General features: G+C 38.4%; 3 protein-coding genes and 1 pseudogene across 3 annotated transcripts; 2 read left to right on the top strand and 2 right to left on the bottom strand.

Moving 5' to 3' along the window:
* The first annotated feature begins 649 nt into the window (after positions 1–649).
* Positions 650–5,443, top strand: LOC119995706 (pentatricopeptide repeat-containing protein At5g65560-like). Its single transcript, XM_038842216.1, has 4 exons — positions 650–3,734; positions 4,004–4,160; positions 4,577–4,658; positions 5,297–5,443. Exon 1 carries the CDS (start codon positions 767–769, stop codon positions 3,491–3,493), a length of 2,727 nt encoding a protein of 908 aa, XP_038698144.1. The 5' UTR covers positions 650–766; the 3' UTR covers positions 3,494–3,734; positions 4,004–4,160; positions 4,577–4,658; positions 5,297–5,443.
* A 1,389-nt stretch (positions 5,444–6,832) lies between these two features.
* On the bottom strand, positions 6,833–8,439 carry LOC119990171 (UDP-glycosyltransferase 91A1-like). The gene has a single exon (XM_038836034.1). It carries the CDS (start codon positions 8,298–8,300, stop codon positions 6,921–6,923), a length of 1,380 nt encoding a protein of 459 aa, XP_038691962.1. The 5' UTR covers positions 8,301–8,439; the 3' UTR covers positions 6,833–6,920.
* A 2,761-nt stretch (positions 8,440–11,200) lies between these two features.
* On the bottom strand, positions 11,201–15,476 carry LOC119993414. The gene is made up of 6 exons (XM_038840566.1): positions 15,104–15,476; positions 14,916–15,010; positions 13,622–14,409; positions 12,470–12,593; positions 11,749–12,083; positions 11,201–11,660 (listed from the first exon to the last, which is right to left on the bottom strand). The coding sequence occupies exons 1-6, from the start codon at positions 15,396–15,398 to the stop codon at positions 11,537–11,539; spliced, it is 1,761 nt and encodes a 586-aa protein (XP_038696494.1). The 5' UTR covers positions 15,399–15,476; the 3' UTR covers positions 11,201–11,536.
* Positions 15,477–17,800: 2,324 nt separating this feature from the next.
* On the top strand, positions 17,801–21,291 carry LOC119993424 (annotated as a pseudogene).
* Positions 21,292–21,355: the final 64 nt, after the last annotated feature.

Genomic DNA, 21,355 nt, shown 5'->3' on the forward strand with positions numbered 1-21,355 from the left:
TTTTTTTTTATGATAAGCAGCAGGAAAAATAATATAGAAAAAAAGGAAAAAGACAGTGCATCCGATCATCAGATGAGATGGTCAGCGAGAAAATAAAAAGACAATGAAATGAAAACTACAAGAGACAAGGAGGAGATGGAAAAGCAATGGAAGCAACCTAGAACTATAAGACAACCTCATGGGTCCTCCTAACCCCTTCTTTTGCGAGCAGGTCTGCAACATCATTCTTTTCCCTTAGAATATGTTCTAGTGTAATGTCCCGGAGTTGTAGTTTCGCCAAAGTAATCGCATTGGCAAGGGGAACCAAATTCCACGGCAATTGGCATTCACAAGTAGCCCACTTGAATTGAAATATTTGAACATTCGGTGACAAAATTGGAACACTAATATCTCGGTGACCACGAGTTATATTAACCCAAAAAACATTGATAGAAGTATAGAACCCTTTATTGAAGTATTGGATTGTATTTGAATTTTGAATACATCATTCTTGGACCGAAGATGCTAATTTGAAGGTCGTCATTATCTGGCCCATTATATTTTTGGGAAATGGGTACGACGACCATGGGCCGAGCCCATAGCCTAAACAATGGTCCAAGGTCCAAGCCCATCCAGATCAAATCCCGGAACGCCTCCACTTCTCTTCTGCAGCTTCCTCCTATATTGGTTCACTGCGATTCCCTGAACTGCCTTCCTAGATGCACAGAACCGCGGAGACATGAGCCAAGCGAAATGATGGAGCCTTCAGGACCGTCGATACCCCAGAATGAGAAAAATGACGGCCATTGTCGTTGTTCCAGGTGAGTTTGTCCTCCTTCAGCACTTCATTCGCAAACAACCCTTAGCGACGTCCTCTTCCGTCGTTCCTCAGTCTGTTGAATCGGAACCCTCTCCCGATCTCTCCTCTCAGCTCCTTTCAATCCTCTCCCAATCGAATTGGCAAAATCATCCCTCTCTTCGAAAGCTTATTCCCTCCATATCCCCATACAATGTCACCTCCGTCTTCGCCAGCCCCTCTCTCAATCCCCAGATTGCCCTCCATTTCTTCTACTATCTCGCGCAGAGACCTAGGTTCAAACACACAGTCCAAACGCACTCGTTATTGTTAAACATATTGGTTTCCAATAAGTTTGTTGATGTTGCCCAGAAAACTCGCATTTCAATGATCAAGGCTTCGGATTCCATCGATGATATGCGGTTTGTTTTGGATTTTTTGAGGAAAATGAATAAAGCTGATGGTGATTTTCAGTTTAAGCTTAATCTTAAGAGTTATAATACTCTGTTAATGTCGTTAGCCAGATTTTTATTGATTGATGAAATGAAGAGTGTGTATGTGGAAATGTTGGATGATATGGTATGGCCTAACATATACACTTTTAATACAATGGCTAATGTCTATTGCAAATTGGGTAATGTAGTTGAGGCTGGTTTGTATGTGAGTAAGATTTTTCAAGTGGGTTTGAACCCAGATTCGCATACGTATACTTCCTTGATATTGGGGCATTGTACGAGTAAAGATGTAAATAGTGCACGTAAGGTTTTTGAATATATGGCTAGAAAGGGTTGTCAAAGGAATGCAGTTTCTTATACAAATATTATACATGGACTCTGTGAGGCTGGGCTGGTTGATGAGGCTATTGAGTTGTCTAGAAAAATGGGGGAGGAAGATTGCCATCCGACTGTGAGGACTTATACTGTGATTATATGTGCATTGTGTAAGATGGGGAGGAAAGAGGAAGCAATGATTTTTTTTAAAGAAATGAGGGAGAAAGGGTGTGAACCAAATGTACATACTTACACCGTGCTCATTGACAGTACGTGTAAAGATAAGAGACTTGATGAGGCAAGAAGGATGCTAGATGGAATGTCAGAGAAAGGATTGACTCCAACTGTAGTTACATATAATGCACTCATTGATGGATATTGCAAGCAGGGGATGTTGGAGGCTGCAAGGGAAATTTTGCAGTTGATGGAATCTCATAATTGTAGTCTAAATGCTCGGACATATAATGAATTGATCTGTGGCTTTGGTAGAAAGAAAGATGTGCACAGGGCTATGGCTCTATTGAATAAAATGCTTGAATATAAGCTTTCACCAGACCTGGTGACTTATAATACATTAATTCAGGGGCAGTGTAGAGTTGGTCATTTAGATAGTGCATATAGGTTGCTTGATTTGATGAATGGAAATGGTTTGGTTCCTGATGAACGAACTTACAGTATTTTAATTGACAGTCTCTGCAAACAGAAGAGGATAGATGAAGCTCATGTTCTATTCGATTCTCTAAAGGAAAAAGGCATCAAACCAAATGCAATTATGTTTACTGCTTTGGTTGATGGGTATTGCAAAGTCGGGAAAACAGGTAATGCCCATTTGCTGTTCGAAAGAATGCTTACTGAGGATTGCTTACCGAACTCATACACTTACAATGCTCTGATAGATGGGATGTGCAAAGAGAGAAAAGTACAGGAAGCATCATTTATAGTAGAAAAGATGATGAAAATGGGAGTGAAGCCCGTGGTCCACACGTACACAATTCTCATCAATCAAATGCTGAAGGAAGGTGACTTTGATCGTGCTCAAAGAATGTTCAACCAAATGGTTTCCTTAGGATGTAAGCCTGATCTAAAAACTTACACTGCATTTCTTCATGCATATTGCAGTATAGGAAAATTAAAGGAAGCAGAGGATGTGATGGCTAAGATGATTGCAGAGGGAGTTGTGCCAGATTCGCTGACGTACACATTGTTAATTAATGCATATGGATGTTTGGGATTATTATGTTCTGCCTTTGATGTTCTCAAGCACATGTTTGATACTAGTTGTGAGCCTTCTCAACATACCTATGCTTTTTTAATCAAGCACCTCTTGAAGGAACAGGGGATGAAAGGTACTATCGATCCTGTAGATCCTCTTTTGGTTTCAAATGCCAGCCATGTTGATACCGCAGATGTGTGGAAAACAATGGACTTTGAACTTGCTTTGGAGCTCTTTGGGAAAATGATTGCACATGGTTGTTTGCCAAATTCTGACACTTACAACCAGATCATTAAAGGGATTTGCAAAGTGGGGCGCTTGGAAGTGGCCCAGAGGTTATTTATTCATATGAAAGAAAAGGGCTTTTCTCCTAATGAAGAGACTTATAACTCTTTTCTTCATTGTTGCTGCAAACTTGGGATGTATGCGGAAGCTGTGAAGGCGGTGGACAATATGATGCTGCAAGGCCAATTACCACACCTCGAGTCTCTGAAGGTGCTTGTCAGTGGACTTTATGACGATGGAAACAAAGAGAATGCTAAAGCAGTTTTCTGTACTTTGCTTAATATGGGGTATAATGATGATGAGGTAGCTTGGAAAATTCTAATTGAAGGCTTACTCAAGAAGGGACTTGCTCATTTTTGTTCTGAACTACTGGACATAATGGAGAAAAGAGGTTGCCGGATTCAATCTCGAACATATGAAATGCTGATTAAGGGACTTGATGGAACATAAGATATTAAAATTGGTAGCTTTTCAAAATTGCTTTCATTCACAGGGAAAAGGCTTTCCCACTTCATTTTCTTGCTAATTGTGGGCATCAATGTGCTTTGTAGCACTCGTTTCGTTTGGCACTGGCAGACTCATTGAGTCAGTACAGTCTCATACTCTCATCAGCGTTGTGAGGAGCTGCTGGTTTAATTAGCTGCCGTGCCACATAAAGCAAATATGTTTTGCGGATCAACCTAACAGACAGGTGACCATAAATATTCTCCGTTCAACTTGCACTCCAGCACAATATTGCTGATGTTGGGCTTTCAGATTTATTTTCTTAATCATATTGCTATAATTATTTTTTAGTTATTGAATATGTTTAATCAATGTATTTCATCACATAATGGTGGCTAGAATAGTTCTTTGCGTTTTCTCATTTTTATATATTTTTCAAAGAGTGAAGGCTTCAAGTTTTCAAAAACTTTCTTAAGACGTGTGGTTGATATTTCCTTATTTCTGGTGTACATGTAGCTACCTGGAATTCCTACAAGCTCTTGAAGAAAAACATGGTTCATATTTCCTTATGTCTACATGAATTAGAGATGGATGATAGTCATATGTAAGCAATCATTTGGGACCATTGGAGATATGGATCATATCAGTTGCCTGATGCCAAAGGTTACAGTAGGTATGTGGATGCCACCCTTTTTTACAGTTTTACTGAAGTTACACATTTTTCAGTTTAGAGAAAACGTGAAAACATATCAACACCATGGCAGTGCAGGAAACATATCTTTGTGAATGTCTTCGATTTTTTTATTCCTATGATTTCCTCCTCCACGGTACTGGATACCACCCATTCAAAATTCATGACAAGCACAACCATTTCCTAATTACTTATTGTTTTTTTCCAATGAAAGGAATTGTATGATCCTGAAATAAATTTAATTTCTTTAGGAGAGAATTGTGCAGGTCAGTGTAAAAGTAGGGAGGTTACTGGGAATTGTGTTCTTTAACGTTTCTTCTTCTTTTGTTGTTATTTATTTACTCTATTTGTATGTTTATTTTTCAACTAAAAAAAAAGATATTGGGTGCCTTTTTCAGTATGTTACAATACCTGCTGGGAATCAGTAATTATGGAAGAAGAACAACAACAAAGGGGACGTGAAGAGATATTGTCAATGAGGTGAGAGTAAATCAAGTCTGATAAGTGTTGATTAGATAAACAGTTATTGATTTTTGCTTGGTTAAGTTTTTAAGGAACAAAACAAAGGAATGGAAAAATTCAAATTAGGAAGTTTTATAATCAAAATCTGCATATGACGAGTCCAATTTCAGTGATGGTGGCTTACAGTGAACAAATTCATGTACATATGGGACTGACGTAACCCTAAAGAAAAGCTTAAAATCTCTGATAACACCATTTGTAATTTTGTATGGTTAATCATATACTGAAATAAAATAATATTAGCAGTTATATGCTTGTAAAAGGAACTTTCAGTCTATGTCCAAAATCATATTGCCTGATTAAAATTTCAAATTATGTTTACATGAGAGTACTTTTAAGCTGCGTCCACCCATCTGGGACAATGCTATCTGCTTTTCATTGGCAGTCTCAGTCAGTTTACTCATTTATATCTGAAGAAAGAATCATAGCATTAATTCTTCTATGGTAATCTTGTAGAAGATTTACAAGCAACATCTTTGTAGATAATCTAACAATTAGAGCATATCACAGTGATGAGCACCATATTGCTATCTATAAGGACAATCTTGGGTTTGGGTCTCTTTTATTGATGAAATTTCCTCTTATATTTACCCCAGTTTGAAGGATTTCAAGGGACTCGCTGATGCAATTGAGTAGATCAAAGGAGTTGTGGTTGCGATTGCATCTCCAAATATTGCTGCTGCGAACAGAGAGTGTTCTAACTTATGTCAAGGGAAGAAAGCTCCATACAAATGCACATGAAAGTAATACGGTCATACCAATTAGAATATTTTGGTACTCTATTTCGTTCACATTGTGACTGTTTAAGCAAATGATGGTTTCTTTTCTGCCTTTCCAGACAAAATTTGTTGAAAGGATCTCAATGAGGTAACGTACCTATAGTAGTCTTGTTTCTTCAATTCTTTAGTCATTTTAAATTCGAAAACTCGTTTCCGGTGCAGATTTCTGATGTGCCACGTGCCCATGAGAACCGAGAATAACCACCAATGACTAAACAAATGGTAGAAAAGCGAATGGTGAATGTTGGGCATCTTATCAAAATTGCAAATGTTGCAGACGACAATGGTACTTGCATTGGAAAAAATAGTTTTCTGCTGTAAGCTGTATAAGTCCTAAGCGTTAATATATAGAAATTGAGTGTTTGATTTGTGTTTTGGTTTCCCCTTTCAGATTCAGTTTATCAGAACTCTCTTCTCTGGTGTCTGGTGAAACTCTTGTTTCTTCAAGATTGGGTTAAATTATTATATGTTGTTGAAGGTTTCACACCAGTATTAAGATGACAAGGTTGTACAGAAGTTCATGTTGGGCCTACTCATAAGTTATAATTTGGTGCCAGTCAAACTTGATCTGTTGCTAATATGCTTGCATGGACTTGACCAGCCATCATTTTTTTACCATAACCGATAATTCCTTAGCTCAACATGTTCACTGAACAATTTGATCAGTTTTAAACTAAGTTCGCCAACACAATTCATTCCATGTTGTTCAACAAGTAAAATTGGGTCAAAACCCGTGCGGAGAGAACGAAGTCGAAACTCACAAATAATAACTCCAAGAGCCAAAGCCCCATGGGCCATAGCAAAGAAATAACATCGAAAATATTAGGCGTGAGCAGCCATGATTGCCTAGGTTGAAGTCTATAATGACTGGCAGTGGAGGAACATTTTGCGGTTTAAACATTTGCACAACTCTTGTGGGAAGACATTTTTTTTGATGAAGAACAGTTTATAAACCAACCAAAAAGGAAAAAAGAAAAATAGCATTGATTATTTGGCGGAGCATTTCAAGTGATAGGCAAAACGGTTACGTGGATAATTTCCTGGCTTACCAGTTACAAAATCTACCACCAATGGACGTCCCTCAAACTGCCATGCATGCAATAATGAGTGAATTCCCTATTTCTAAATGTTTTTTTTCCCTTCCAGACTAAATAATTGTTTTGGCCCTCTTGCTCTTGATTGAGGAGACACAGATGAGATGTGATGATCATAGCCATGACTCACAGCCATCTTTATGTTGCATCCAAATTATTAGTTAAAGTGGTAAGAATGGTGTATATCACTTTGATGATTAGAGTTCAAATCGATCCTGATCGTTTAGAAAAAAAACCATTTTTATGTAGAAATAAAACATCAAATGAAACATTTTATTTATTTATTTATTTTTTTAAGGTAAAAGCCTCCTACGTGAGGTAATTCCATTATCGGGAATGAAATCTGCCTAATGATAACGTTTGTGGGCTTTAAGGTGATCCAAAAAGTTATCCATGGACAAGCTCTGTTTCTCTTTGTTGCCAAACAAGTTGCTCATTTCCTTGGCTTTCTCCTTGTAAACCTTTCCTCCTTCTTCCAACGTAACCAGAATCAATGATTCAGCAACAGAGTTCCTCGTGAACAATCCATCGACGTTGTTCCTCGGTATCAGATACCCAATCTTCTTCTCCTCCAAAACCATCGCGTTCAGTCCTTGGTCGGCAAAGAAGCTCAATAGAACAAGAGCTCTACCAAACTTCAGCGCCTCAATCACTGAGCCCCAACCCGAGTGAGTCAAATACCCTCCCACCGAGTCATGGCCTAAAATCTTGAGTTGTGGTACCCAACTCGTGCATACAACCCCAAGTGATTTGGTTCGCTCCAAGAACCCGTCAGGCAAATGAAGCGGATCCGGGTCGAACGATCCACGATGAGTCCTTAACACCCAAAAGAACGGTAACCCAGAAAGCTCTATCCCGAGTGCTACCTCCGTCAGTTCATGTTGACTCAACTTCGCTTCTGTACCAAATGCTACGTACACTATAGACCCAATCTCTTGCTTGTCTAGCCACTCTTTAATCCACCTCCACGTCTCTGTTTCAACCACCGAGTCGCCGTCGTCTGACGGAGGAAAGACACCAACAGGAATAACCGGTTTCTTATGAAGATCTTCTGCAAGTTTTAACCATTTCGGTTCAAAATCAAGGTGGGTTCTGATAGCTATTATATCAGCGCCTCTAATGCTTCCACGAAACCGATAATATTCCGGTAGACGAGCATCAAAAAATTTTATTGCCATGAACAGAGGAAATGCCACTGTGGAAGGGAACGGGACCCACTTGGGTGGCACTGCGTAGTCTTCGGGGGTTTTCCGGTAATCATCGTCTCCTAAAGCAGGACAAACATAGCAAATAGTTGAGGCGAGGAAGGGACTGAAGTACACAGTCGGTATACGGACTTTCTTGGCTATTGCTGGTAACCAGTAAGGGACATAGTCGTAGATAATCCAGTCGGGTTTGTGAGTTATAAGGAAGTCAGTCAATGGTTCCTGGAGAAGGTCGTAGGCGTTTTTGAGGTACAAGGAGCCATCAGCAGGCAAGTCAATGGTGGCCTCGGCGGTCTCAGGGAGATTTTCGAGGTGGGGTAACGGCAGTTCGATAAAGTCAATGAGAGGAGACAAGTGAGGTGGGAGTGTTGGGAGACGATCAATGTTTCTTGGAGTAGAAATGAAGGAGACTCTGTGACCCTTTTCGGCTATTAACTTAGCGAACTCAAGGAATGGGATCATGTGACCAAAGGCTAGCCATGGGAAAAATGCTAAGTGGAGCTTTTCATTCTCGGCTGCCATGGACTTGATGAGAGTGGTAGCTAAGTCTGCCTAGATAGCTTGAGGCTTTAAAGGGGAAAATATAGGGAGTGCGAGGTTGTAATTGCATTACTCTAATCAGGTTTTCACTGTCACTGACTCATACAAGCATAATGTAAATTATTTAGGGTGCATCTAAATACACAATTTTTTTACTAAATGCACACAGATGGGACAGATGATTGAATTTTTTGTCAATCATGATTTGACCTGACTGAAAACAGTCAGTCATACAGTAACTTTTGTGTGTAAAAACACTAAGACCAATTTTTCTTACCGGGCCCCATTTCGTAGATCGATGATCTGACCGTTTTGTTGATTTTGGTGTCTATGGTGGTGTTTAAAATGTAGGGCCATGTTCAGTGGGGCCGAGAAGTATGTGATTTTGACACGTGGGGGATCGTGGTCTATCTGGAGATTCGATAATTGAGAATAATTGTGATGGAGCCTAACGTGAGCTGATGAGGGACAAGGGCATCAGCCTGCGCACTCGCTCTACTAATTAATTGGACTATCCAAATCAAGTTTTCTTTTTTCTTTTTTATTTTTAGGTTTTGAAAATTTTGGTACATTATAACCCATAACTTAATATTTAATTATTTAGGGATGATAGAGTAATTTGAGAATGGAATTTTCAATTAATGCAATTGTAGTTAGTTATATTAGAGATGAGTGCGTAGTGGAATTACCAGGTATGAGTGCGCAGTCCCACGATTAAGTTCACGAACGCGTAATCCCACGATTCAAATAAACCATAGCAAATGTGACCCCCACACACTATTGGCATCACATGCCCCCACTATAGCATATGTACGTGTATTTTGCAACTCTTGTTTTTTTTTCCACAGCTTAATAGGGGGTTATCCGATGCCTATAATTATGCCTCAGTGGACAACGAGTGACCCCAATGTTAGCCATTATAGACGTGGATTCCCTTACAAAATGACCCATTCTATACTCAAAATAATCATCCTCTTGTAAGGAGGTGACAATATTAGTCCAACATACGTACGTTTCAATTCGTTACAACTAGGGAGACACGGTTGCTCATCCTTTTACAGTACTCCACCACTCCCTACACAAAGGAGTTTCAGATCGAATAACGTTACGCATGAACATATTTATGTTCGTTAGTTTCCGTCAATATTGCATCCTTACATTGGGTCTGTACAAGATGTATTACTTGATGAAAATTACGACTTTTTGGCGATAGCTGTTTGTCTTGGTTTAGGCGAACATGCACGGGATACTGTCCGTCGTGACTTGATAGGTGAGTTGGGCGCATTCTGACATGAATATGTTGCAATGTATAGCATAACTTGATGCATACATGCATCATACTCGTTTTAGGTTTCCTCCTGAAACCATTATGATAGAAGATTAGTAATGTAATATGTGAGTTTTTTAAATAATTGATTGTCGATTCAATTATAGGTCGGTTATGAATATATATATATATATATATATATATATATATATATATATATTACTACATGCATTCCCACATGTGAACATTGTATAACTAAAGTCAAATTAACAATACATGTTTTTCCTAGTGATAGACTTTTTTTTTCATGTTAGACGTAGTAGTCACGTTGATCATATGCAATTTGCATCAAATTATAGTAACAAATATAGCATTGTAGAGGCTAATTAATTTCCATGTTTTCATTAAGGTGGCTAGGTTTAATTTATTTATTTTTTTGGTATTATACACCTGAATGGTTGGTTGGAAACGGTGCATATTAATGAGGAGAGCAGAGGAGACAGGTGGGGCCCATAAAATGATTATCATTCTTTCTTTTTCTCTTTCTTCCCTTCATCCATCCATACATAGACATGACACACCAAATGTCTTTTTCTCTCAACAGTCTTGTCATTTGTGTGCATTTAGTAAAAAGTGTGTGTATTTAGCAATTACCAATTATTTAAAGTAATAATTAGGGATGGCAAAAAAAACCGATCCGAGCATTATCCGTAGGATACCCGGTCCATTTAAAATCCGAAAACCGATCCTATAGGGTTTGGAAACGGTTTTGGTTTTGATTTTCAAACCCGTTACGGTTTAGGGTCGGGTTTGGTTTTTGATGCCGGGTTTAGGGTACCTGAACCGTTTAATTAAAAAAGTGAATTATAGTAATAACATTATAAATCATATATGTAAAGATATATTATTAGGATGATAAATTTAACATGATCAAGCATATTAAATAAAATAATATAATAAAATTATAGATTATACATTCAAACTTGAACAACATGATAAGTCATATTATTTTTTAAGAAATTGAATTATACATTTATAGAAAAATAAAAAAAAAATTAAAAGTTAAATGGTAAACGGGTACCCGATGATAAATGGTTATGGAACGGTTTCGGTTTTTGAAATTTAAATGGTTCTTTAAACGGTTTTGGAACGGTTTTGGTATTGGGTACCTTAAATGGAAACGGTTTTGGTATTCACTAATTGGAAGGGTACCCGACCCGTTGTCATCCCTAGTAATAATGATGGATTCTTATCGCAATGGTAGTCCAAACAAGAGACAGATCGGCATAATATATATATATATACACGGACACTTCAACCAATCTTTTTCAAATCCAAATAAATAACTGATATTAGAGATTTGATTGTCACAGACTCGTGCATCACGAGAAGAAATGTGGATCCCCATAATCCCATATAACATAAACAATGCACCTATGCAATAATGACTCAAGCTGAAAATATGAAAACACGAAGGCTTTGTTTGGTTCATGTGACTAACGGGAACAATAACCAAAACCTGAATGAAAACGGAAATTCAAATCTTAGTCTCGACAAACAATAACCAGGGTCCTTGGCCCAAGCAACACTGAAAGGGGTTTGCATTTAAGGATAGTAGAAGGAGCAAGAACATAACTAAATTCATATGAATTCTTCACCTATGCCCAATAACCATGGAGTTCAGTATTTGAAGTTCAAAGTAACCAGCCGAGACTGTAACATATGGGGTGGGTCCATGGAATAATGCCCCAGAACAAAAACAATAAAGTTAAAGATTGCTCCTTTACAATCAAACTGTACATAACATCATAATAAGCATGACTGCATATAGATAGACCCCTTTTTTCCCTCTCTATCAGGAATGAACAAAGGCACAAAGAGTTATAGCAAGACTACCAGGGTCAGAACAATCTCTGTAAATAGGTACAACTAGAAGGTAATGTTCACAGACCTATTTATTTGACGGAGAGGTTAGCTTGCTTCCATCGGAATCATGCTTTAATGCAGCATCGCCACCCATCAGTTCCTGAAAACCTTCAACCTTCACGGGTCGAGCCCGAACAGTGCCCAAATTCCTACATGAAATTAAAATGTTCTAGGATTTCAGCAAGTATTCAGTTTCAACAGCACTGTCTGAAAAAAAATTCTCATCAATTTCCTTACTGTGTCTGCATCTGAGGAATTTGTAGAGATGCCATCTGCCTAATTTGATTGCTGGGCTGAGCTTGGAAATTTGACATTGCAGCAATTTGCTGTTGCCTTAACTGCTGCATTTGTTGATATCTGGGGTGCATGGGGTTGAAAATAGTACCATCAATTGGCAATTCAGTGTTTTCAATCTTGACTTGGACCAAGGGTGGTCTCTCCTTATCCGTATCCAAGGCAGGACGAGGAGTGGGTGGCTGGCGCCTGCGCATTCTCTCCAACTGCTGCTGCTGAAGAGCCAAACTCTGGGGATGAACCATCTGCCGCATCTGCCCATGCATTTGTCTCTGGATCTGTAGATTAGTCAAAAGCAATGGATTTACCATTATAGGAATGCCATATTATGCAATGTTTGACACCTGAAACTACTGTGACCTTTAAGGTTGAGGAGCCAGTGGTGTCAACCATCTTAGAACCACACCAATAATCTCAACATCAATGAAGACAGGATTATATCCATTATCAAAAGATGAAGCTCCAAGGGATTTTATCAACAGTAAAGCAAGGAATGCATTTCTTGCTATCCCCTTTTCATCTCCTCTAGGGAGCAAGGGGCATCCACAGATTTATGTGATTCATGCAATAAAGCAAAAGTTTATCTTTTCAAACAACTACTTGGCTACAACAGTGGCTTTTAATTAAAATTAAGTAGCGAAATACAACTTAACATATTACATACTTGTGGGGGTAGTTGAAGGGGATTTTCGTGCTGTAATGGAATCTGAGACTGCAAACCATGCTGACTTTGTTGCATGGAATTCCTGCTACCATCCTTGACAATCTCCGCTAAAGCTCCCAAGTTACTGTTAAGAAAAACAGAAACATTATTTATGGTTTACATGGCTAGAAAGTGAGAGAATCATAAAGGTAATCTATGAAAAAAAGAGTTCAACCATGGCATATATGTTAAACAAAAAGTATAATTGAAGGATTCAGTAGATAACATGTAAACAATCATTATACATTTATTTCAATAATGAGAAAGATCGAGGACGCACACCATTAATGATTCCCAAAAGTTTGCCTTCAGAAAGAAAAGAAGAAGATTAATTCAAACTCTTTCTGTTCAGTTTTGATTCCTTTTTATAATATGAGGAGCAACTATTTCCAGAAATTGAACCTATGATTTCTAGGTCACATCCCTACAACTCTACCACTGGCCATATGTTCACCCAAATCGTCATCCCCCAAAGATGCCAAATCACGATACGAAAAACCAACACCCAATTATGTCATAATATTTCCTTAAAAGAATAATTGAGTCCTATTTACATAAGTCTTACTCAAGTATTGTTAAGAGTTAATAAGTCTGGCTAGCATGGCTATATATACAGGCTGCATCAAAGTTCATGTTTGGATGTTGACGAAAATTATTGAAAAATTAGAGATTTAGAGAGCATTCTTTACCGACCCTTGAGTCTTTAAACTAAACTTTTGTATACTGTATAAAGATTTTATTGGGCTTCCATCAAACAAGAAGAACACATCTTTGACAAAAAAAAATCATCATCCACTAACTGAAAGATGTAAAATAGGTCTCCTTGAATCATCACTAGTCGGCTATAAAGCTGTATACCAAACTTTTGGTGTTCAGTACGTTCAAGAGCGGAAAAAATGGATTTCAAGAGCGCTAAAATAATATGCCAGCAAGAGAAAAAGGATCTAAACAAAATTCAAGACCAAGGGCGTAGATAAATTGCTCAAACGCAAATGAATCTCTGTTTGCTCAGATAACATGTTACTCAAATACTCAGATATGCCTTATAATCACTAAATTGAAATAATTAAAAATTCAAGCAAAGACATAAAGATAAAATTGGTTTCAACTTACCTATATCCTGCTGTTTGAAGGAACATCTTAATTAGTTCAAGTGCTGAATACTGCTGTCTGTAACTATCCGCAAGAACTTTCAAGGAACGGCCTAGTTTACAAATATGACAGCTGAGGAGTTGAGATAAGACTTCCACTGGAACTTCTGCACCACCTTCAAACCCCAACCCTGTCAACATGCTAACTACTACCTTTTTTGACATCTGTGATGCTTGCTCAGGACCAAGAGACTTCTTATTGACTTCGGACCCATTTTTCCCACGATGAAGACTTCCTCTCTGTTCCATGCTGAGGTACTCGGGCCTAATACCAAGCCTCTCAATCATCACAGGACTCCTAGTCATAACCTGAGGCAAGGTATCAAGAACTCCATGTAACTCCACTTTCCGGTCATCTAGCTCTCTAGTTACCACTGGAAGTGCAGTATCCGGTACACAGTTCAAAGGAAACATTGTTTCTGGAAAAAATAGTACATCATCATTAGCCCCATCAAATGCAGGACTGGGATCCTGGACACCAAATCCCCCATATTGATCTTCACTAAATGCTACACGACTTCTCTTATGCCGTTGAAGAAGTTGAAGATAATTAGACATCCCCTCAGGTGTGCGCTTGTCGGACTCTCTGTCCCCAAATGATATCCTACCAAGTCTGCTAACTCTATGCTTCTCTATAAACTGACTGTACCATGTTTCTGGCAGTTCTTCATTCCTGAACCTCTGAGATATGTTACCTACTTCAGATTCACCAAATCTCACTCCACCGCCAATAACTGATTTAGATTGGTTCTGCATATATAATAACAAATATGCCAAAACCTTAGGAAACAGCTAGAGTGCTAACAAAAGAAACAGAAACAAACATAACCTAAACCTTTCCAGTGCATCTAAATATTAGAACAGTATAGGCTGACAGCAGAAGCATGAAATGTAAATTTCCCATACTATAATGAAGCCCACAGGACAAAAGCTAGTTCAGTAAAGAGTAGGATTGTCCATTTTCTAAACCTTTTCACACAAACAAAGAACTTACACATGCATGCTATAAACATCAAAGAAAACTTCTACCAGAACCTACCATAGGGAAGGAGGGGAACCAAAGGGCTCTAGGGGGAAAAAAGAAACCCATTTTCAAGTTATGTTACATTTCAAAACTCAATCAGCTATAACACATCTTCTGGCTGACATGCTTTCACTACATTCCTAAGCATCACCAATGATTAGCTAATCCCAGTCATAAATCAAAATCCCCAAATACTTAAATTCCAACCTAGAATGTCATTCGTGAAACAAACCTTGGACGGCCCCGTATTGGACACAACCCCACCGTCTCGCCGTTGATCAGCATCCTCCAGTGTGTAGTAGATGTCATCAGCGTGCAACTGCAAATCTAACTCCCAAAGCAAATGCGGTAAAAATCCAATTTCACAAGTCCACAAATGACCAAAAACTAATGTCATATTAGACCAATTTGGATACTTACAATTCGGGTTCAGCTTCGAAACAGTTAAAGAAGAAGAAGAAGAAGAATTCGATTGGCGAAAGAGAGAGGCGCTCGCTTTATCGAACAAGAGGGCTCGAGCCCGGAGCTGGAGGAGGATCTGCGGACGGGATTTGGGTTCGTCAGCCCGCATGAATGATTCCCAAGAGGAAGGCGAAGAAAGGAAGTTAACGAAGGAGGCATAGAGGGAGTCGCCAAGCCACGTTCGCCAAACGCCGAGGCTTTCGAGCCGCAGGGCAAGTTCGTAGCCGCGACCGTCGTCGCCGAGTAGAGCCATTTGTCGTCGGTCAGTGGGGCGGTGCTTGGTGGATTTGTTTTCGGGGACAACCGGGACATCCAGTTTGGCAAACGCAGACTTAATTCAGCCCATTATCTCAATTGACGGGCTCAAAGCCCATAGTTTGTTTATGTGCAGAAGTCCAGCCCAGTATGACCTTACGCGGACTGCCCTAAGTCCCTAACTACTTTTCTGTCAAAGAGGCTCAAGGGTCAAGGCTACAGGTATGACAGATGTGATTTCTACTTTTTATTGTTCAAATCACGAGCTGGACATCCAGTCCACATCACCTGCATTCAGCTCACTTGCTACCCTTGCTTCGCTTTTATCATTCGATTCAGCCGCAATCCTTAGGGTCGACCCTAAAGATTGACGAATCACAACCCTTTCCTTTGGCTACAAGGATGCAAGGTTATCTACCCCAGACAATATCAAGACTTGCACTCGACCCATCAGAGGACGAGCCATGATGAGTGACGTATTCTCTTCCCACGGTCACAGCCACCTCCATTTCCGTCTTCCTGATTTATCGTCGAAGTTTCTTTGATCGACACCTCTCAATATCAAGATTCTTTCGATTATCTCTTACTCACGTGTCTTGTAAGTTGTTGGTGGCCCACTTTGAATTTCATTCATTATTGTGGATTGAGCTCATACATCCATTTCAAATAGAATAAAGATAACATTTTAAAAGGTAACGGGAACCTAAAAATCACGAGATCACATATAGAAGCGCACATATGGATTGTTCATGCTTGTTCGACCTGCATGGTTTGTAAACTATTGTGTATGTGTTGATTCGTAACAAAATAGAAATCAAAATATCATTTTAATTAGCCATGCTGATATATATATATATATATATATATATATATCATAGGGTTAGGGAGATGAGTAAGGTTGAACAACAACTAAACCGTTATACATTCTTAACTAACCCGCATTGTAATCATCCCCAAAAAACATAATATTTCCTCAATTAAGGGGGTTTGGTGTCCCACCTTTGAATGAATTTCGGTTACAAACAAACCAGAAACTCATCTGCTTAGGTCCACTGATGAAGTCAAGTGATCAAGACCCAACAAAGCACTGTGATTATGCACTAGTAGTAGTTGTTCATTTTACTAGCTTCACACAATTCTGTTAAACTCAGTACTTTTCTAATTGAACTTGACATTTGATTTGGGTGAGGTTGGTTTGTGGGCCTTACTTATTAGGCCTTGGGATTTACACTATTATTATCTTTTATTGAAAAATAACAAATATTTCAAGTCATGTAGATGTATGTACAGGAGTTAGTTCACCCACTTTAGATGGTGATATCAAATTATAACTAATTCAATATTGATTTTTTTTATCCATTTCATTCTTAATAAATCTTTTTTACATTCACTTGATTTTGACTTACATGATCATGTGTGTGTATATATATACACACATATTGTGGTCATGCGCTCGGTTTTGTTTCAACTTATCATGTCGTCAAATAAAAAATTTCTATTTACATGCTTAACGGTCCGATCAAGTTTAGACTTATAATATCGGATGTTCAAAGAGCAAGTTTACATAATGTCATCGTTATTGGTTATTAAAATATATGTGTGTGTGTGTACGTAGTAGGCTCATTCATAAGCAGTTAATTAGTTAAGAAAAAATATAAAATTTTCCTTTGATGGAGCTCGCTTTTCTCTTTTGTTTCTAACTTTCCATATATCTAAGGGATGTCAAGAATAATATTGGTTTAGTTTGTGATGATGAAAGGCATTTAACTAAAACATTCATATTGTCTCTTCTTGGCCTGGCTTTCTTGTTCCATGCGCAAATGATTAAGTATGATCATATAATCAAAAGAGTTAAAACTCTTAATTGGCATAAAAAGCATTAATGGTACTTTATGTATTTAGAAAGTCGTGACTTCGATTATCACTATGAGTAATATTCGTGTGCTTACACATTAAGTTTTAACCTAACTTATCATATCATCATGGGAGAAATTCAATGAGTATGGCTTCACGTCTCGAATTTAAATTCATATCGAATTTTCAAAGAAATTTATATAATATCATTTTCGATTTAAAAAAAAAACATTAGGGAAAGAGAGAACCATTTTCCAGAAGAAGAACGACAAGACAAAAGGGCTCCCGCCATTACAGCTCGGTCCGTACATACAAAAGGGTGCCAAATATAAAAAGACGTTAAGTTTCATTGAATTACCACATATACCCTCCACATGCTTCAGGTATTACCAGTTGGTCGGGTTCGTTAATGCCGTTCCCTACAGTTTTTGAAGCGTTTAGTCACGGCAGAAATCGCGAGCCTTGTAAACCAACGGCCATGATTTCATCATTACTTTTATTTCATATATTATTCAATAAAAATTTAAAACATTTGTGTTTTTGAACTTTAATTCAAGAAGGATCTTCGTTCTATAAATATAGCAGAAAGAGAGAAAATTGAGAGATTTGAATCACCCACAAACTGGTTTTGCGGCTCATCTTCCTCTCTTTCTTCCTGTCTTCCAAGAATAACCAAAAATCACAACCTCTCTTCTATCCACATCTTCTCTCTCCCCAATGGCCATGGAATAACCTACAACATGTAGACCAAGTTTTCTTCTTTTGCTTCTTTTGTGTTTCGTTGGGGATTCTCAAGTCCTTTTATCCAAGGCTTGTGATTTCTGGGTTTTTGAGATAAATGAAAACCCAGAAAGAAGAATTGGATAAAATGGCTGTGGAAGTGGAAGGTAAAGCTTTTGCATTTCTGGGTTTGTTTGTATTTCAGAGAATGAAGAAATGGTCATTTCGTTTTTGTTTATAATGTGTTTGCTTTAATTACAGAGAGGGGGGAAGCTCAAGAAATACCACCAATGGAAAAGGAAATGGAAGTGACTCTCGATGAGGCCTCTCCAAGAGGTGTATTGGAGATTCCGGTTCTGGGTTCTGATTCCGATCACAGCAGCAGCAGCAGCTGTAGTTCATTTTCTACGGAGAAATTGATTCCTCAGATGACGGTGACTAGTCGTGAAGGGCATGGGTTACAATGGAAGAATATGATTGACACCCTGAAGAAGAAATCTACGAGGAGGTTCTCGGTGATTCCTCTGCTGACAAACTACGAGATTATCAGAAAGACTTCGAAGAGGAAATCAGGTCGAGTACAGAGCCATGACGAGGAGACGGAGATTGATTTTGAAGGCATATCTGTGAGGAAGCCTTCTTGGAGGAATTTTAGTTGTGCAGAGCTTGCCGCCGCTACAGACAATTTCAGTCCCGGTGAGCTTCTGGTTCTGAATTTTTGTTGAACGAACGAAAAAATTGATCGTTTTGTTTAATTCATTAAAAGTGGTAATTTTTCTAAAACTTCTGTGTTTGCTTACAGTAGAAAAGTATTATTTTGAGGAGAATATTGGCTAAAGAAATCTATTTTTAGGCATCCATCTATTGTTTGAACCTTTATTGTATACTTCTGTTCATTGGGTCTGATTGTCTCTTACTGAATGAATAGTGGGTGGGTTAATATTGCCTTTAAATTGATAGTGGTCCTTTGTTTGTCTCTTACCAGGATCTATTGAGTGCTGTTTGGGTTTATGCTTCACCTGGTTTTAATATTGTGGATTCAAGTACTTTCAAATGGAGTATTAGCTACAACATCTCAACTATATATTTTCTATAAAATGATGATAAATTAATTGCAGTTTTGAATGATTGGTTGAGATATACCTTCTTTATTAGTGATCAACTTGAGTTCCGAAAGAGAGCATCAATAAAAGCAGTCAAAGACTCAAAGGTTTCTATATGCTAAACAAAATTATGTTTCTGGGATGAGTCCTTTATTTTTAACTGGTATAAAGCAGAACATCTTTGGTTATGAGTAGAGTCAACGATGGTGACATATCATTCATGCCTACATCTGTTTTGATGAAGCTTTTGATAGATATATATTACAAGTTTTATTAGTTGTGAGTTAGAGGTCTTTAATGAAACTCTTGTAGGCTTGGTCCTTTTTTTGTTGGATCATTACTAAATCTTGGTTCTAATTGAAACTTATGCAGATAATTTGGTTGGCGAAGGGGGCCATGCAAAAGTATACAAAGGTTGTTTACCTGATGGTCAGCTTGTGGCAGTAAAGAAACTAATTGAGGATGAAAAGGAAGAAGTGAATGAAATCAGTGATTTCTTGTCAGAACTTGGAATCATTGCACACATAGACCACCCAAATGTGGCTAAATTCCTCGGCTTCAGCATTGATGATGGTTTGCATCTTGTCCTCGAATTTTACCCTCACGGCAGCCTTGCTTCCGTGCTTCACGGTTCTGTCTCCAACCTAGTCTTAAATGATTTCCCATTTCCCTGAGAAATGAATGATAGCTAAGTATATACTATTTCACTTAATTGATTAGAAATTCAGCATTGCAGGAGGAGCAGTGTGTTTGGAATGGAAGATTAGATTTAAGGTGGCCGTGGGAGTAGCAGTAGGACTGCAGTATCTCCATTGTGATTGCCCACGCCGCATTATTCACAGAGACATCAAAGCCTCTAACATATTTACTCACTCAAGATTACGAGGCTCAGGTCCTATTTTTTCAAAAATTTCCAAACTTTTGTTGACTCCCTAGACAGATTTTTGTGTCAACAATAACGAGAGCCTAAGCTTTCAATTTTGTGCATCAACGCAGGTTTCTGATTTTGGACTGGCAAAATGGCTTCCACAAAATTGGGTTCATCATGTTGTATTTCCAATTGAGGGCACATTCGGGTTTGTCATGCTTCCTCATTGATTAGTTCTCAGCATTTTTTTGAATTAAGTTAATTACATTTGCGCTATAAGCTATTGATTTTTCAGATATTTGGCCCCTGAATATTTTATGCATGGGATTGTTGACGAGAAGACCGATATTTTCGCCTTTGGGGTTCTATTACTCGAGCTCATAACAGGTCGTCATGCAGTCGATTCCAGTAGGCAAAGCCTTGTGATATGGGTACGATTGATTCAGTTAAATCGTAGTACGCTAGTGGTCATGAAGATATCTCACTCAAGCCTTTTAGTTCTAATCAAGTTTCTTGTTTCATAAGACTAATGAAAGAGTATCAGCCTTTAACATGTTTTTCTTGCATAGGCAAAACCACTGCTGGAAGAAAATAGTGTAAAGGAATTAGTCGATCCTCGTCTAGGAGATTCATATGATCCTACAGAAATGAAGCGTGCTATGTTGACGGCTTCAATGTGTATACACCATCTACCCTCCATGCGTCCACCCATGAATCGGGTATAAACATGTCTCCTCTCTTTTCCATTCATAAGTAATGATACCAAAACTTAAAAATGAATTTTCTCCATATATAGGTTTTGCAGGTATTGAAGGGAGAAGATGCAGCAACAGAGTTCAAACAGAAGACCAATGCAGGAAAACAAATTCTCTTAGATGCCTGTGACATACAGGACTACACTTGCACCACCTACCTCAACGACCTCAACCGTCACATGCAACTCGTGATGGAGTAAATATCGGTTGTACATACATCTCAGTATCACTGCTGCTGCTGATGCTGCTGCAGTTCTTGGTTTTTTTTCGTCAAGAGGCGCTAGTAGTGCCCTGGCAAAACAGGGTATTGAGACACATAGTTTGTACATCAGGTACAACGTTTTGTTGTCCCAAAAACGTCGCTGGTTTTCCTTCTCTTCGCAATCAAATGTCTCAATTGCAACGATTTGATAAATAGTTCATATGGTGTATATTTTTCGCTGGGGATTTCCTGGAAACTACAGACCCTTTCTTCACTTTCAGAGGTTTTTACCTTTTAGCTATTGCTTGTTTGCTCTTTATTTGCTTGTAAGAGTAAATAGCAGTGTAGTTAAATTGAAATTATACAAAGAACGAAGTTGGTAAGTGAAACAATATCTCCTCAATCTCTACTTCCTTGAATGTAAAATAACATATATTGCAGCAAAGGAGTTAC

This window comes from Tripterygium wilfordii, chromosome 3, assembly GCF_013401445.1.
Source record: "Tripterygium wilfordii isolate XIE 37 chromosome 3, ASM1340144v1, whole genome shotgun sequence".
Lineage (NCBI taxonomy): Eukaryota > Viridiplantae > Streptophyta > Magnoliopsida > Celastrales > Celastraceae > Tripterygium > Tripterygium wilfordii.